Source organism: Dendrobates tinctorius, unplaced genomic scaffold (assembly GCF_039654945.1).
Source record: "Dendrobates tinctorius isolate UK_male_01 unplaced genomic scaffold, ASM3965494v1 ptg000039l, whole genome shotgun sequence".
NCBI classification, from domain to species: Eukaryota; Metazoa; Chordata; class Amphibia; order Anura; family Dendrobatidae; genus Dendrobates; species Dendrobates tinctorius.
Window position 1 is genome coordinate 39,515,131 of NW_027361707.1, and position 18,678 is coordinate 39,533,808.

Sequence of the window (18,678 nt, forward strand, 5' to 3'; positions counted from 1 at the left end):
AACTTCTTGAATGTGGTTTTGAGCACTGTGAGGGGTGCAGTTTTTAGAACGGTGTCACTTTTGGGTATTTTCTATCATATAGACCCCTCAAAGTGGCTTCATATGTGATATGGTCCGTAAAAATAAAATGGTGTTGTAAAAAGGAGAAATCGCTGGTCAATTTTTAACCCTTATAACTTCCTAACAAAAAAAATTTGCTGCTCCCAAATTGTGCTGATGTAAAGTAAACACGTGGGAAATGTTACTTAGTAAGTTTTTTGTGTGCTGTGTCTCTGTGATTTAAGGGCATAAAAATTCAAAGTTGGAAAATTGTGAAATTTTCAAAATTTTTGCCAAATTTCTGTTTTTTTCACAAATAAATACAAGTTATATGAATGAAATTTTACCACTGACATGAAGTACAATATGTCACGAGAAAACAATGTCAGAATCACCGGGATCCATGGAAGCGTTCCAGAGTTATGGCCTCATAAAGGGACAGTGGTCAGAATTGTAAATATTGGCCGGTCATGAACGAGCAAACCACCCTTGGGGGTAAAAATATGGGGGAACCACAGAAGTTCGGATCTCCCCACTTCTCCCTATTGCTGCATTCCCTCTGGATCAGTCCGTCATTGTTACTGTCAGTGACATCTGTGATCTGTATGTCAGCCCTTCTCATGCACAGCACCATGGAACCAATGGTGCTATATAAATAATAATAATTCGTAAAAATACGATGTATGAAAATAGAAACTAATCCGCTCAGAAAGCAGCGGAACGAGATAAGAACCAAACCGCCAGGATTATGGGGTTTTTTGGTCGCTGCAACATCGGAAAGTGGCATCAATAAAAACCCCTGGGGGCAAAGAATAACCCTCAGCCCCCGAAAAATGAGAACTCTACAGGAAAATGGCGACGTGATATGTATCTTATCACAACTGTAGAATATAGACTCCAGTCTGGTTCTTTGACCCCTAAAAAAAAGGAAAGGAAAAAAGTTCTGGCTGTTACATCTATGACTGTAGAGCAGTGACTGTCATCTTCTGCTCATGCGCACAAGTGCAGGCCGGGACGGTCCAGCCCTGTATCCATGACTCCCCACCAGTCTGAGCCGCTCGGGCCCTGCTCTCGTTTCCCTGTGCTATGGCGCCATCTGGTGGCTAGAAAAAAAACACGGCTGTAGCTGTTATTCCACGCTTTGCCGCTGTGTGGCGATTCCCAGCTCCGGACATACTTTGTTGTTGGGAAGCACATTCTCTTCCGAAAATAAAGCATTAAAAAAAATCAGTTACCAAATCAATGATGGCGGCGTAGGGCGCATGCCAGTAGTGGTTGTGCAGGAAGACGTCCGGTGACGTCAGTAGCCCTGTTCTGTTCTTCTGTCTCATGGCGTCTTCTCTCAGCGGGATGTTCTCCGGGCAGCCTCCCGGGCCTCCGCCGCCCATGCAGCCTGGAGCAGGGCCTGGCCTGATGTCCACTCCTCCCGGGGCGAAGAACACCAACAGCACCCTGGTGGACGAGCTGGAGTCCTCGTTCGAGGTAGGAACGTGCAGACTGGAAACTGGGGCCGTCCGACTACAACTCCCAGCATTCCCTGATGACGTCAACATGCTGGGAGTTGTAGTTCCACAGCAGCTGCACAGTCTGCACTGCAGATGATGGAGGAGGGACAGGTGTATATTAGTAGTCTGCAGCCTCACTACAAGTCCCAGCATGCACACAGGACACTGGTGCTTCTCTCCCCCAGCTCTGGAGCACTGCAGCCCCCCCCACAGCAGCTCTGGAGCACTGCAGCCCCCCCCCCCCCCAGCTCTGGAGCACTGCAGCCCCCCCCCCCCTGGCTCTGGAGCTGTATACCTAACATCTTGGTCTGAGGGAAGAGATGATTTGTATTTTGCCTCCTCTATGGCAGACCCCGCTGACTTCTGTAACGGCGGCTCCGGTGTATTACCGGGGAGTTAGATGGAGGGGTCTGCAGGCCGCCATGTCGGGAACACCGGGGTCTATGCACCACAATAACCAGCATTCCCTCTGTTCTAAGGGTGTGCTCACATTTCGCTCTGTCACCGTTCCTTGTCCCTGTTGGGGCTTATGTCCGAACCTCCCCGAAAAACGGGTTTCGGACGCATGAGCTGACGGGGCCATAGACTATAATGGTGGTGACAGGGCGAGCGTGGGCTCTGACGTGCGTCATTTTCAGGTGTATGTGACTACTGGAGGCGGCCGCTCGGACAGAGGAGACTGTGTCTAGTAGGTGTACACGCCCGAAAATGATGGACGTTCGAGCCCATGCTCGCTCTGTCAGCACCATTGTAGTCTATGGCCCTGTTGGCGAATATGTCCGAATCCTGTTTTGTGGGGGACGGTGAAGTAACCATCGACAGCGCTGCTGACCGGGGGGATAGACGCAATGTGAAGGCACCCTAAGGTATGTTCACACTGAGTGAAAAACAATTGGAAAACTTCCTATTCATTTCTATGGGAAATCCTCTGTGCTGTTCATATGATGAGGGTTTTCCTTTTAGAGTAGCTGCTGTTTTCATTTCTATGTCATGAATTGATAGGACACATGAAGATTAGACACGTTGTAATACATCAGAGAAATCTGCTTCTTTCTTATTCTCAAAATCCCATTACTGAGACAGGAGAAGACAGTTCACTGTAGAGAGGAGGGGGGAGGAGCTCTGCCTTTAGCTCCTCCTCCCTCATCTACATAGAATCTTATCGGCACCAACTGTCTTCCGTCTCATTAATGTAACAATGAATTCCGATGTTAACCAAGAATTGATTATTTTTAAAGTGATCAGTCCAGGAGGAGAAGAAATCAGATTTCTCTGAAAACATAGTTGTTGGACTTGTTTCCACTCAAGAAAGTATTGTGTGAACGTGTCCTAATGGTTTCCAGTGGTTTGTTAGGGTGATGCTGGGTGCGGCCACACAGAGACTTTTTCCATCACACAAGTTGGCGCAGTCTGAGATCGGTTACTGACTTAGGATAAAAGCCAAACCAGAATCTGTTTGCTGACACATGTTTGGAAGGTGTAACTCCTCCTCAGTGCAAAGCATGAGATCTGATTTGGTGTATGAGAGGCATCTGACTTGGGTCTACGGGGTAACAATCTCCATGTTTAGAGTGACATGTCTAGAATGCCAGTGTAAGGAGACTTAAAGGCCATACAATGCTCCTGGGAGGTATGTCACTCTCCACAAAGAGAGATGCCACCCTTTAGACCTCAGTCAGAGGCCTCTCCATACAGCAAAATTAGATCTCATGCTTTGCACTGAGGAGGGGTAATATCTCAAAACACGTCTGCAAGTTGAGATTTTGGTTTGACTTTTATCCAAAGTCATATGGCAAGGCTCGTTAAAGGGTCGATACTTAATTTTAGGATCGCTACTTCCAGTAGATGGCGCTAGAGTTCAAGTCCTCTTACTCTCTGAAGAGACAATTTGCATATTTAATTTCCCAGAGGAGCATTGTATGGCCTATAAGCCTCCTTACCCTGGCATGTCGCTCTCCAGGAGGAGAAACAGGGCACTTACATGTAAGTGCAGCCAATTTACATCTATGGTGTCTAACCTGTTAGGAAATCACAACTCTCTGCATGTGAAGATCAGCTCTCCACCCTCCTGTCAAAATCATGGGCGGACATACCGCCGGTTCAACCTGTGCAACTGCACAGGGGCCCAGAGCCTCCAGGGGGCCCTGCAAGGCGGCTAATGAGGAGGGCAATTTGGCCGGTTTCTCCGGGCCCGAGGGGCAATGATATGATGGGGTGATGGGGAGAAGGCCGTGATGGGGAGAGGGCAATTATGGGATGGTGGGGAAAAATGAAATGATGATGGGGTGGTGGGGGAGAATGCAATGATGGTGGTGGAAAGGGCAATGAATGGGGGAGGTGGAGGTGGTGGAATGGGCAATGATGGGAGTGGTGGGGGAGAAAGCCAAAATAGTGGTGGGGGAGAAGAAAATGATGGAGGTGGTGAAGAGGGCAATGATGGCTTGGGGGAGAGGACAATAATGAGATGTGAGGGGAGGAGAACAATGAGGCGTGTGGGGGATTGGGATGGGAGGAAGGGGGACTTATAATTGCCTTAGGAACAGGGGGAGGTGGAGGAAGACATTATTATTATTACTTACTATGTCTAACACAGTCCCTAATTATATAGTGTACTCACTAATTCTGTATAACATCATCCTTAGTTACATAGTTTCCTCTTTTATTATGTATAACACCGTCCCTTATTACGTACCATCCTCTCTAGTTATATATGGTGCCGTCCCTTATTATATACCTTCCTCTGCTGTTATGTACAGTGCTGTCTCTTACATAGTGTATTCTTGCCCTCTTTTATTACATAGTCCCCTCTCTTTTTAGATATAAAATGACTGCTGATCGAGGAGCCGGTGACCAGGCTACCAGTCCATCAGCTCCTCCATTAGAAAAGAAGCTTTCCCATGCTCCATCAGCCATCATTGCATTATACAGCTAACAAGACAGGACGGTAAGTAATAAAAAACAGGGCTCTATATAATTCAAAATGCAAGGGACCGTACTGTACATAACGAGAGGGCACACTGTAAGGGACAGCAATATACATAATAAAGGAGATTATGTAATATATATACATGTATGTGTGTGTGGCTATATACACACGTAGCTTTGACGCCATAAAAGGAGGGGGGCCCAGACACATTTCTTGCACAGGGGCCCCAAGCTGTCAGTGTCCGCCCCTGGTCAAGATCACACCTCACCACTTGTACGCTTGACCCACTCCCGTCCCACCTCATCCCTAACCTTGCCACAGTCTTCATCCCAACTCTAACACACCTCTTCAACCTTTCACTTACAAATGGTGTCTTTCCCTCTTAATGTGTACAAACTGTAAAGCGCTGCGTAATATGTTAGCGCTATATAAAAATAAAGATTATTATCCTTTAAACATGCCTCAATCACACCCATCCTCAAAAAGCCCTCCCTCGACCCATCCTCTGTGTCTAACTATCGCCCGATATCTCTTCTCCCTTATGCCTCAAAACTACTGGAACAGCATGTATATCTTGAACTGTCCTCCCACCTCTCCTCCTGTTCCCTATGTGATCGGTTACAATCTGGCTTCCGACCACATCACTCAACTGAAACTGCCCTAACTAAAGTCACCAAGGACCTACTAACCGCCAAGAGCAAGCGACACTACTCTGTCCTCCTTCTCCCGGACCTGTCTTTCTCCTTTGACACCGTGGACCACTCTCTCCTGCTACAAATTCTCTCATCTCTTGGCATCACAGGCTTGGCCCTATCCTGGATCTCATCATACCTAACAGACCGAACATTTAGTGTCTCCCTCTCACACACCACCTCCTCACCGCGCCCCCTGTCTGTTGGTGTTCAAGGCTCAGTTCTAGGACCCCTACTCTTCTCCATCTACACCTTCAGCCTGGGACAGCTCATAGAATCCCACGGTTTGCAGTATCACCTGTACGCCAATGACACGCAGATCTACCTATCTGGACCTGACCTGACCTCACCTACTTACTGACCAAAATCCCACAATGTCTGTCTGCTGTTTCAGCCTTCTTTTCTGCTCGCTTTCTCAAAGTGAACATGGACAAAACAGAATTCATCATCTTTCCCCCATCTCACTCTACTCCTACACCAGACCTATCCATCATTGTCAATGGCTGCTCGCTTTCCCCAGTCCCGCATGCTCTGTGCCTTGGGGTCTTCCTCAACTCTGCCCTCTCTTTCAAACCACATATCTAAGCCCTTACCTCCTCATGCCGCCTCAAACTCAATTATTTCCCGGATCCGCGCATTCCTCAACCATGAAACCACAAAAACACTAGTGCATGCCCTTATCTCCTGCCTCGACTACTGCAACCCCCTACTCTCTGGCCTCCCCTCCAGCACTCTGGCACCACTCCAATCCATCCTGCACTCTGCTGCCCGACTAATCCACCTGTCTCCCCGTTATTCCCCAGCCTCCCCCCTATGCCAGGCCCTTCAATAGCTTCCTATTGCCCAGAGGCTCCAGTTCAAAACCCTAACCATAACATACAAAGCCACCCACAACCTGTCTCCCCCATACATCTGTCACATGGTCTCCCGGTACCTAATCGCACGCAACCTTCGATCATCTCAAGATCTCCTCCTCTACTCCCCCCGTATCTCTTTCCCACCACAACCACATACAAGACTTCTCCTGTGCTTCCCCCATACTCTGTAACGCTCTGCCGCAACACATCAGACTCTCACCAACAACGGAAACCTTCAAGAAGAACCTGAAGATCCACCTGTTCCGACACACAACCAGCACGACCTGCTCTACCCTCTCCTACTGTATCCTCACCCATCCCTGTAGACTGTGAGCCATCGCGGGCAGGGTCCCCTCTCCTTATGTACTTGTGTGTCCCTTGTCTTACAAATGTTTATTATACTTGTCTATATTTCTCATTTCACATGTAAAGTGCCTTGGAATAAATGGTGCTATATAAATGTATATTAATAATGTGTTAGGGCGTGCTGGGAGTTGTAGTTTTGTAACAGCTGGAAATCACTGAAATACGGAAGAAATTGTTAGTGTTTCCAGTACTCGGCGCATTGGGACAACGTCTGGTCTGTGCGCCCTGAGCTATACACAGCATCCCTTACTACAATGTTTCTACTTTAGGGGTGTTTCACCCCAATCCTTCCCTGACTGCCCGGCCGTGCATGGAGATCAGACATGTCCCGTCCTCTTCTGGGTGCTTGCAGGGCAGCCATGTTCCTGCCCACTGTCAGTTTCATGGTTTTCCGCAGCTTGTTGGAGATGGCAGCTGTCACTCACACTTGCTCCACAGAGAAGGACTTCTAGTCGGGGCAATGCTGTAACATGGCCGCCTCAGAAATGGTATAATCCATTGTAGATGTAATTCGTTTTCCTCTCTATTACAGGCTTGCTTTGCTTCTCTCGTGAGCCAGGACTATGTGAACGGCACAGACCAGGAGGAGATCCGCACAGGTAACATACGCCGAGATGCTGAGTCTCTGTCGTTTATAGGGATTTTACTTCTTTTACCAAATTTATCCAAATAGCTCTCCATACAAACCAGGTGATGGCACCATGGCTCAGAGGTCGTTATTACTCATTATTACCTTTTTGATGCTGCTTTGGCTTTTGTTGTCTAAATTACATAGTGGGGAAAAAAGTATTTAGTCAGCCACCAATTGTTCAAGTTCTCCCACTTAAAATGATGAGAGGCCTGTAATTGACATAATAGGTAGACCACAACTATGAGAGTCAAAATGAGAAAACAAATCCAGAAAATCACTTTGTCTGATTTGGCAAGAATTATTTTTCAAATTAAGGAGGAAAATAAGTATTTGGTCATCTAAAAACATGCAAGATTTCTGGCTCTCATAGACCTGTAACTTCTTCTTTAAGAGGCTCCTCTGTCCTCAACTCATTACCTGTAGTAATGGCACCTGTTTGAACTTATCAGTATAAAAGTCACCTGTCCACAACCTCAAACAGTCACACTCCAAACTCCACTATGGTGAAGACCAAAGAGCTGTCGAAGGACACCAGAAACACAATTGTAGCCCTGCACCAGGCTGGGAAGACTGAATCTGCAATAGGCAAGCAGCTTGGTGTGATGAAATTAACTGTGGGAGCAATAATAAGAAAATGGAAGTCATAAAAGACCACTGATGATCTCCCTCGATCTGGGGCTCCACGCAAGATGTCACACCATGGGGTCAAAATGATCACAAGAACGGTGAGCAAAAATCCCAGAACCACAAGGGGGGACCTAGTGAATGACCTGCATAGAAATGGGACTGCCGTAACAAAGGCTACTTTCAGTAACACACTATACCGCCAGGGACTGAGATCCTCCAGTGCCAGACGTGTCCCCCTGCTTAAGCCAGTACATGTCCGGGGCCGTCTGAAGTTTGTTAAAGAGCATTTGGTTTATCCAGAAGAGTATTGGGAGAATGTCATATGGTCTGATGAAACCAAAGTAGAACTGTTTGGTAGAAACAAAACTAGTCGTGTTTGGAGGAGACTGTATGCAACTCCGCATTCTAAGAACACCATACCTACTGTGAAGCATGGGGATGGCAACATCATGCTTTGGGGCTGTTTCTCTGCCAAGGGACCAGGACGACTGATCCGTGTACACGAAAGAATGAATGGGGCCCATGTATCGTGAGACTTTGAGTGCAAATCTCCTACCATCAGCAAGGGCATTGCAGATGAAACGTGGATGGGTCTTTCAGCATAATGATCCCAACACACACCACCAGGGCAACGAAGGTGTGGCTTCGTAAGAAGCACATGAAGGTCCTGGAGTGGCCTAGTCAGTATCCAGGTCTCAACCTCATAGAAAACTTTTGGAGGGATTTGAAAGTCTGTGTTGCCAAGCAACAGGCCCAAAACATCACTGCTCTAGAGGAGATCTGCATGGAGGAATGGGCCAACATACCACCAACAGTGTCGCCAACCTTGTGAAGACTTACTGAAATCGTAATTGGATTTGTTTTCTCATTTTGACTCTCATAGTTGTGGTCTACCTATGATGTCAATTACAGGCCTCTCTCATCTTTTTAAGTGGGAGAACTTGCACAATTGGTGGCTGACTAAATACTTTTTTTCCCTCACTGTATGTGAAGAACTACAGATCCAATGATTCCTCTTCCACCACACAGACATTTCTTATAGTTAAAAAGTAATTACTCACATAACACAGCTCCGGTACTGAAACTGTTCAGTCTGCTGCCCAGCTTGAGAAACACAATCCATTAAGAGACATGGAGGCTGAGGAGAGATGTGGGATCAGTGGAAATGAGAGGTTTATGATGTGTGACGGCCTGTACTCGATGGTGGGGAGATTACAGCGTACTGGACGCAATACAAGGAGGGAATAAATGCCAGGAGCGTGGAAATGTGACTGCATTTGTGAGAGAATTTAGATAAATCACCATAAACTCATGTGAGCTCCATTTATACTTTTTTTTTTTTCTGAAAGTGTCCGTTATTCCAGATAGGCACAGAGACGTAGCAGACGGTCCCCTTACTGCTGAAATGTTTTGAAAGCGCTTTACTGCAAATGTCTGTCTACAGCCCCAGCCCAGGGGTCCATGCTGTGTCTGTTATGTGGTAGCACCAGTCTGAAACGTTCCCGGTCTTCTTCTCTCCTCCTCAGGTGTTGAACAGTGTATTCAGAAGTTCCTGGATGTGGCCAGACAAACAGAATGTTTCTTCCTACAGAAGAGATTACAGCTGTCTGTCCAGAAGCCGGAGCAGGTTATTAAGGAGGTGAATATCCTACTGTGAGGACCATGTCATCTCCTCACTACTCCTAAGGATGATGTCTCCATAGCAAACTGGCTTATCTCAAAGAGGTCTCCAGGACTTAAACCCCATACACATTTGATTAATGTCAGCTGAGCCCACTGATATCTCCAGGATTGTCCCACAGTCTGTGTCTGGAATTCCTCTGACAGTTTGTTGGGGGGGCATAATGAAATGGAAGGTCTGATTTTTGGCCTGCCGATCGCATTGTCTCCCTGAGATAATCTGCAGCCAGACGTGCCAGGCGATGGCTCCCTCATAGAAAACGCGGGACGCGCGCCTCTTGTGTATGAGAGAGGCGGCTGGAATGTCTGCCATCTGAATGATTGCTCAAAAAGAGACTGTTGGCGCTGAAGGCTGTTCCAACCATGAACAGGCGCTTGGTGCACCATTGGTGTGGCCAAACAGTTCAGTGCACCTTTTCACATACTTGTTTTCACTTTTATCAGCGCCCTTTTACTGACTTTATAAAGCCAGAGCTGTCAATCAAAATAGAGGGGGTGAAGATGGGGGAAAACAAGCAGGTGGGAATCTGCACGGGACTGTTTGCCACATCAGAATAGTAATTCTCTGCTGACAGATTCCCTTTAAACATTCATGACCTGTCCTTAGGGCCCGTACTGATTAGTGCTATGAAAGGGCCAAAGCTGCAGCCCCATTCACCGCCACACTTGTATGTACAGGGCTGCAATAAGGGAGTTGTGCCACTAAGTCTGAGTTCACACGTGGCGTTTTTTTCGCGTTTCCGCGGCGGTTTTAACCGCGCGATTTTGCCGCGAAAACGCGAAAAATAAGCATCCCATGCATTCCTATGGGATTCCGCAATGCTGTACTAATGCTGCGGTTTTTACCGCGGTGGAATCGCTTCGTGGTAAAAACCGCAGCATGCTCATTAATTTGCGGAATCGCGGCGATCCCGCACCCATAGGAATGCATTGTTCCGTTTACTTTCCGCATGTGGCTGTGCACACCATGCGGAAAGTAAGCAGAGCATTTGCGGATGGTACCCACGGTCCAGAGTAGAGGAGACTGTCCTGTAAAAAATAGAATTTAAAAATAAAAAATATTGTTATTCTTACCTTCCGGCGTCCCGCGCAGTCTTCCCGCTTCTCTTCACGCTCTCGTTCCCAGTAATCCTTTGCGAAAATGCCCACGATGGCGTCCGCTCTCGCGGGATCGCGAAGTCTCGCTGTCATTCGCGCGACGTCATCGCGAATAACCGCGAGACGTCACGATCCCGCGAGAACTGACGTCATCGCGGGCATTTTCGCAAAGGATTACTGGGAACGGATGCGCGGGACGTCGGAGGGTAAGAATAACACCATTTTTTATTTTTTTTTTTTACATTTTATCTTTTACTACTGATGCTGCATAGGCGGCCTCAGTAGTAAAAAGTTGGTCACACTTGTCAAACACTATGTTTGATGAGTGTGCCCAACCTGTCAATCAGTTCTCCAAGCGATGCTACAGATCGCTTGGAGAACGCTAGCACTTTGCAAGCTAATTACGCTTGCAAAATGCTAGTTTTTCCGCGGGAAAATCGCGGGAATTTAAAATGCGATTTTCCCGTGGACTGGAATTCCGGAATTCTCGCGGTAATTTCCGCGAGAGTTCCGGTACGTGTGCACTTAGCCTTACAGGCATAACACGCTATATAAGACATGTGCGGCCCCATCCAGCCCTGCCCAAGAAATAAAACCGTATATCACTTTACCTGGAGGGTTATCTATCTACCTGTGTACCCTAACAGACCTTACTGTAAGACAACATGGTCGCTCAGGTGGCAATAGTATCCATTGTAAGGCTGATGGAGCGCTGTGGGGGAACTAAAGGTTATGTCCACACTTTGCATGTTTGTGGCTGATGTCCCGTGTGGATTTGCATGTGGAAATCCAGAAAGTAATACAGTACCAGCTAACTGACATGATAAATCTCATTTATACAGTTAGGTCCATATATATTTGGACAGAGACAACATTTTTCTAATTTTGGTTCTAGACATTACCACAATGAATTTTAAACAAAACAATTCAGATGCAGTTGAAGTTCAGACTTTCAGCTTTCATTTGAGGGTATCCACATTAAAATTGGATGAAGGGTTTAGGAGTTTCAGCTCCTTAACATGTGCCACCCTGTTTTTAAAGGGACGAAAAGTAATTGGACAGATTAAATAATTGTAAATAAAATGTTCATTTCTAGTACTTGGTTGAAAACCCTTTGATGGCAATGACTGCCTGAAGTCTTGAACTCATGGACATCACCAGACGCTGTGTTTCCTCCTTTTTGATGCTCTGCCAGGCCTTCACTGCGGTGGTTTTCAGTTGCTGTTTGTTTGTGGGCCTTTCTGTCTGAAGTTTAGTCTTTAACAAGTGAAATGCATGCTCAATTGGGTTGAGATCAGGTGACTGACTTGGACATTCAAGAATATTCCACTTCTTTGCTTTAATAAACTCCTGGGTTGCTTTGGCTTTATGTTTTGGGTCATTGTCCATCTGTAGTATGAAACGACGACCAATCAGTTTGGCTGCATTTGGCTGGATCTGAGCACACAGTATGGCTCTGAATACCTCAGAATTCATTCGGCTGCTTCTGTCCTGTGTCACATCATCAATAAACACTAGTGACCCAGTGCCACTGGCAGCCATGCATGCCCAAGCCATCACACTGCCTCCGCCGTGTTTTACAGATGATGTGGTATGCTTTGGATCATGAGCTGTACCACGCCTTCGCCATACTTTTCTCTTTCCATCATTCTGGTAGAGGTTGATCTTGGTTTCATCTATCCAAAGAATGTTCTTCCAGAACTGTGCTGGCTTTTTTAGATGTTTTTTAGCAAAGTCCAGTCTAGCCTTTTTATCCTTGATGCTTATGAGTAGCTTGCACCGTGCAGTGAACCCTCTGTATTTACTTTCATGCAGTCTTCTCTTTATGGTAGATTTGGATATTGATACGCCTACCTCCTGGAGAGTGTTGGTCACTTGGTTGGCTGTTGTGAAGGGGTTTCTCGTCACTATAGAGACTATTCTGCGATCATCCACCACTGTTGTCTTCCGTGGGCGCCCAGGTCTTTTTGCTTTGATGAGTTCACCAGTGCTTTCTTTCTTTCTCAGGATGTACCAAACTGTAGATTTTGCCACTCCTAATGTTGTAGCAATTTCTCGGATGGGTTTCTTCTGTTTTTGCAGCTTAAGGATGGCTTGTTTCACCTGCATGGAGAGCTCCTTTGACGCATGTTTCCTTCACAGCAAAACATCCTAAATGCAAGCACCACACCTCAAATCAACTCCAGGCCTTTTATCTGCTTAATTGAGAATGACATAATGAAGGGATTGCCCACAAATGTCCATGAAATAGCCTTGGAGTCAATTGTCCAATTACTTTTGGTCCCTTTAAAAACAGGGTGGCACATGTTAAGGAGCTGAAACTCCTAAACCCTTCATCCAATTTTAATGTGGATACCCTCAAATGAAAGCTGAAAGTCTGAACTTCAACTGCAGCTGAATTGTTGTGTTTAAAATTCATTGTGGTAATGTCTAGAACCAAAATTGGAAAAATGTTGTCTCTGTCCAAATATATATGGACCAAACTGTACGTTGCTGATCATTTTTGTGCAGAAATTGACGCGTTAATCCGTGTTGTGGAATTGTAGATTTCACTTTCTGCAACGCATAGTCTGAAATCTTTTTCAATTTCTCAACAAAACAGCTCATGTTACATACTGATAAGATGCAGAAGAATCAAATGCAAATCTGCTATTCATGGAGATATCCTACAGGGATTGTCCAGAAGGATTAGAAAACCATGGCTGCTTTATTCCAGAAACAGCTGTCCACGTTAATTTCCACGAAGCTGAGCTGGAGTACCAGACATTCCTGGCTGACAGATATGACACTTTCTAGAAGAAAGTAGCCATGTATTTTAGATCCTAGAAAACCCCTTTAAATATAACCATAGTAGACATCAGGGCTATGGAGTCGGTAAGCCAAACCTGCGACTCTGACTCCTCAATTTCCCTTACACCGACTCCACGACTCCGACTCCCACATATATTGCTTATATTTAAGTGAAAAATTTATTGTAGTACAATGTGAACATCAGACATTTAATCATTTCTATGATCCAATAATCAAGATATTTAGAACATAATATTTATTGGAATACAACTTTAGAACACAAAAAACTGTAATAAATTGTAAATATGTAATACACTGTATACATGTACATGTATACGGTACAGACCAACGTTTGGACACACCACCTCATTCAGAGTTTTCTTTTCATGACTATGAAAATTGTAGATTCATTCTGAAGGCATCAAAACAATGAATTAACACATGTGGAATTATATAAAGTGTGAAAGAACTGAAAATATGTCTTATATTCTAGATTCTTCAAAGTAGCCACCTTTTGCTTTGATTACTGCTTTGCACACTCTTGGCATTCTCTTGATGAGCTTCAAGTGGTAGTCACCAGAAATGGTCTTCCAACAGTCTTGAAGGAGTTCCCAGAGATGCTTAGCACTTGTAGGCCCTTTTGCCTTCACTCACCCCAAACCATCTCGATTGGGTTCAGGTCTGGTGACTGTGGAGGCCAGGTCATCTGGCGTAGCACCCCATCACTCTCCTTCTTGGTCAAATAGCCCTTACACAGCCTGGAGGTGTGTTTGAGGCCGTTGTCCTGTTGAAAAATAAATGATGGTCCAACTAAACACAAACTGGATGGAATAGCATGCCGCTGCAAGATGCTGTGGTAGCCATGCTGGTTCAGTATGCCTTCAATTTTGAATAAATCCCCAAGAGTGTCACCAGCAAAGCACCCCCACACCATCACACCACCTCCTCCTCCATGCTTCACGGTGGGAACCAGGCATGTAGAGTCCATCCGTTCACCTTTTCTGCGTCGCACAAAGACACGGTGGTTGGAACCAAAGATCTCAAATTTGGACTCATCAGACCAAAGCACAGATTTCCACTGGTCTAATGTCCATTCCTTGTGTTCTCTAGCCCAAACAAGTCTCTTCTGCTTGTTGCCTGTCCTTAGCAGTGGTTTCCTAGCAGCTATTTTACCATGAAGGCCTGCTGCACAAAGTCTCCTCTTAACAATTGTTGTAGAGATGTGTCTGCTGCTAGAACTCTGTGTGGCATTGACCTGGTCTCTATTCTGAGCTGCTGTTAACCTGCGATTTCTGAGGCTGGTGACTCGGATGAACTTATCCTCCGCAGCAGGGGTGACTCTTGGTCTTCCTTTCCTGGGGCGGTCCTCATGTGAGCCAGTTTCTTTGTAGCGCTTAATGGTTTTTGCCAATGCACTTGGGGACACTTTCAAAGTTTTCCCAATTTTTCGGACTGGCTAACCTTCATTTCTTAAAGTAATGATGGCCACTCCTTTTTCTTTACTTAGCTGCTTTTTTCTTGCCATAATACAAATTCTAGCAGTCTATTCAGTAGGACTATCAGCTGTGTATCCACCAGACTTCTGCACAACACAACTGATGGTCCCAACCTCATTTATAAGGCAAGAAATCCAACTTATTAAACCTGACAGGGCACACCTGGGAAGTGAAAACCTTTTCCAGTAACTACCTCTTGTAGCTCATCAAGAGAATGCCAAGAGTGTGCAAAGCAGAAATCAAAGCAAAAGGTGGCTACTTTGAAGAACCTAGAAAATAAGACATACAGTATTTTCAGTAGTTTCACACTCTTTTGTTAATTATATAATTCCACATGTGTTAATTCATAGTTTTGATGCCTTCAGAGTGAATCTACAATTTTCATAGTCATGAAAATAAAGAAAACGCTTTGATTGAGGTGTGTCCAAACTTTTGGCCTGTACTGTGTGTGTGTGTGTGTGTGTGTGTGTGTGTGTGTGTGTGTGTGTGTATATATATATAATAAACACACACACTATGACTTATCTCGGCTAAGAGAAACCCTAGACCCTCAGGCTTCATTCACACTATGGGCGTAGCCAGGATCAAACCTAGGGGGGGAGGCAGAATCTCATACTGTTCCGCAGAATTTCATACTGCACACCTCAGCTGCTGCAGAACCTCATACTTCACACCCCTACACTTGAAAATAAAGCCTGCATCTTAAGAAGATGTGGTGATGAATGCAGTCTATTTATTCCAACTATCAGTTGATGTTACTGAAGACGAGCAATGCCTGTCCTGGGCGTCCTTTTGGGCAGCTATGAGATGTACCTGACTGGTGCTAAAAAAAGGAGTGTAGTCTGTGTGCTATCCAGCGTTCATTCTTTTTGGTACAGATGTGATATGGATAAATGGATATATAGAGCAGATTTCTAATCTACTTTTGCTATTGAAAACATTATCTATGAGCTCGTGATGCGGTTTTTTTAAGAAGCTGATCTGCTTTTGCAACTGAAAAACGTATCCTCAAAAAACGCTGGAAAAACGCTGTGTGTGAATGTAGCCTTAGATCAGGAATAGAACAGCCATTTATAGGACATTTCATAACTTTCCCAAATTCCTATGAAAAAATATTCAGCACATTCTGCATTGAACTACTGTACCCAATTTATTATATATTTTAGGAGTCGGAGTCGGTCCATTTTATACCGACTCCAACAAAATGAGCACCGACCACGACTCCGACTCCACAGCCCTGGTAGACATAACAGCAAACCTCCTCCTGCCAGGAAGCATTGTTTGCTGTTTGCCATCATCAAACCCTTGCTACAATATAAATTGCCTTTTTTTTTTTCTACATTTGCTCCTGATAGGATGTGACAGAACTGAGGAGCGAGCTGCAGAGGAAGGAAGCGCTCATTCAGAAGCACCTGGCTAAGCTACGGAGCTGGCAGCAAGTCCTAGAGGAGATTAATGGTCCGCCTAAGAAGCCAAGCGAAATGCCACAAGGGCCTCTGGCATTCCTGGAGCAAGCCTCTGCCAATATCCCTGCGCCAATGAAGCAGACGTGACCTGAAGGACAAATTGTAAAGAATATTTTTGTTTGTTTTTTTTTATACTATATTTTGGAAAGGTGAGTCAATTAAAAAATGCTTCTATAAACTGGTGTATTTCAGTGTTTCTTAATGTTTCCAAGTGTCAGGTTCAAAAAAGCTAAAATACTCTGTCCTGCGCAGTAAGTGTCACATGTATGACGGGCAGAGAACTGAGGTGGTGCAAAAATAATAGAAGTGTCCATCTGAGTACATGATAGAGAAAGGAAAGCGTACCTTGCGCAGATCGTAGTAAGAAAAAACAGAGTTTGTGTTGTTTTTTACCTGAGCCTGTTGTGTCAGAGCAGGCACAGCGCTGAGGAATAATGAGGCGATTCTGATTTTCTGTTGCTCCACCTGCTGGACTCTGACATCCAGGCAGAAATCCAAGGAAGGGAGAAAAATCGGGGTTTGGTTCAGTGCTGCCATGGATGATGAGGTGATGTACCACTGGGGTCATTGTATAAAAGCTTTCATCGTTGCTTCGTGTTTCGGAGACGGTCTAGCCCCTTCATCAGGCTGGACTATATACACGATGAATACCCATGATTTTATACACTCCTATAGAACATATATCAAATGAATCCAACTTGTGATCTGTTGGCAAATTAGCTGACACCCAGACCAGAGGGTGCTACCGTTTAAATAGAAAGAACGGTCTTAGTTGCAACAGATCCTTATAATTGTCCATCTGGAAATGAGAGAACACAATTTCTGCATTAGAATCCAGGCTTGTGCTCACAGGCTCTGAGTTGTGCAAAGCTGCCGCACATCTGCCTGGTCCTTAACCCCTTTCCGACATTGGGCATAATAATACGCCAATGTCAGACAACCTCCTTTTGATGTGAGCCCACTTCTTTTCCAGCACGTCAGCTGTTTTGAACAGCTGACATGTGCCCAGAACAGCCGCGGTTGGAATCGCGATCCACCCTCGGCTATTAACCCGTTAAATGCCACTGTCAAACTCTTGACAGCGGCATTTAACACGCACTTTCGGCAAGCGAGCCGGAAATCCGCCTATCGGTGACCCCCGTCACGTGATTGCGGGTCACCGATGGGTTGGCATAACTACCATAGGTCTCCGGTAGATATCTATGATTGTCACTGCCGTATTGCTATGAGCGCCGCCCTTAGAGAAAGCTGGCCACCCCGGCGAAATGCACGTCAGTGACTTCATCCCAAGTAGAATATTATCTCAGACTAATGAAGGCACTATTCGTATATCCACCGCCACGCTACTCCCCGTCAGATCTCTGATTGAGACACGGGTAATGAGATTTAGGGACTGGCGGGCTGATATCAATCCTCACATGGTCTCCTGACACGAGACATGAAGAAGAGCGATCTTAATTGCAGCGCAGACGATCCCCGTAGTTAACACCGACAGGTGGATCGGGGATCACCGGCATTCATACTTACTACACTATTGGCAGACGGCGGCACAATTGCCTATCTTCTTTAGTTTGCAGTTGTGCAACTAGCAGAGTGGTTTGAGTTGCAGTGCCGATGATACCCCCAGCCGACACCGATGTACTTCTCTGCCCACAGCTTTACAGTGCCACAATTATGTATCTGCAGGTAATACATAATAATAATTATCCAAGTGCTGCATAATACAAGCCTCTGAATTTAATACAATAACGGGAACGTTTAGGGTGTGACATCAATGATGGCAATCCAACATCAAGCCATTGGATCTTCTTAATGCCCATATTAAATTGAAACCCAGCCTATTATTATAGGATCAGTGGCTGGGATATCATATCATAATTCTGAGACAGTCACTTGGGAACTAGTGATCATAGTGGTGCTTATAAAATAAATACTATGATCCAATGTACATCTTATGATGTATGATAATTTCATTTAAATTTAATATTTTAATTTGATTTATAATAAAGGACAATTTTATTAACAACTCCCCTTCCCCTATTTCCCCCTTTTCTTCCTTATTTAAGGGTCAAGCCAGGACATGTTGTACAGTGCTGTGAAAATTAATTGGGACAAAGCATTTTTTAAAGTAAAATCGTAAGTTGGTTACCAGTCAGTGATTCAAACCAGTTTTAACTGCTTTGAGCAGGTGTGAGTGCCAGTTCAAAGCAGTTAAAACTGGTTTGAATCACTGACTGGTAGCCAACTTACGATTTTACTTTAAAAAAATGCTTTGTCCCAATTAATTTGCACAGCACTGTACATGTATTTCTGTTTGAAAGCCAAAGAAATATGGGACTGCTCAGAAGAACAGCATACTTTGATTAAAAAGTTGATTGCAGAGGGTTAAATTTATGAAAAAGTGCAATAATAGGCCATTCAGCTAAAATGATCTCCAGTGCTTTAAAATGGAAAGCCAAACCAGAGAGACGTGAAAGGAAATGGAAGAAAAGCCAGGAGGCAAAG

General features: G+C 45.1%; 1 protein-coding gene across 1 annotated transcript; it reads left to right on the top strand.

The window, feature by feature from the left end:
• Positions 1 to 1,174: 1,174 nt before the first annotated feature.
• On the top strand, positions 1,175 to 18,199 carry LOC141088535 (mediator of RNA polymerase II transcription subunit 28). The gene is made up of 4 exons (XM_073574647.1): positions 1,175 to 1,521; positions 6,918 to 6,984; positions 9,170 to 9,282; positions 16,063 to 18,199. Exons 1-4 carry the CDS (start codon positions 1,369 to 1,371, stop codon positions 16,258 to 16,260), a joined length of 531 nt encoding a protein of 176 aa, XP_073430748.1. The 5' UTR covers positions 1,175 to 1,368; the 3' UTR covers positions 16,261 to 18,199.
• The last annotated feature ends 479 nt before the right edge of the window (positions 18,200 to 18,678 follow it).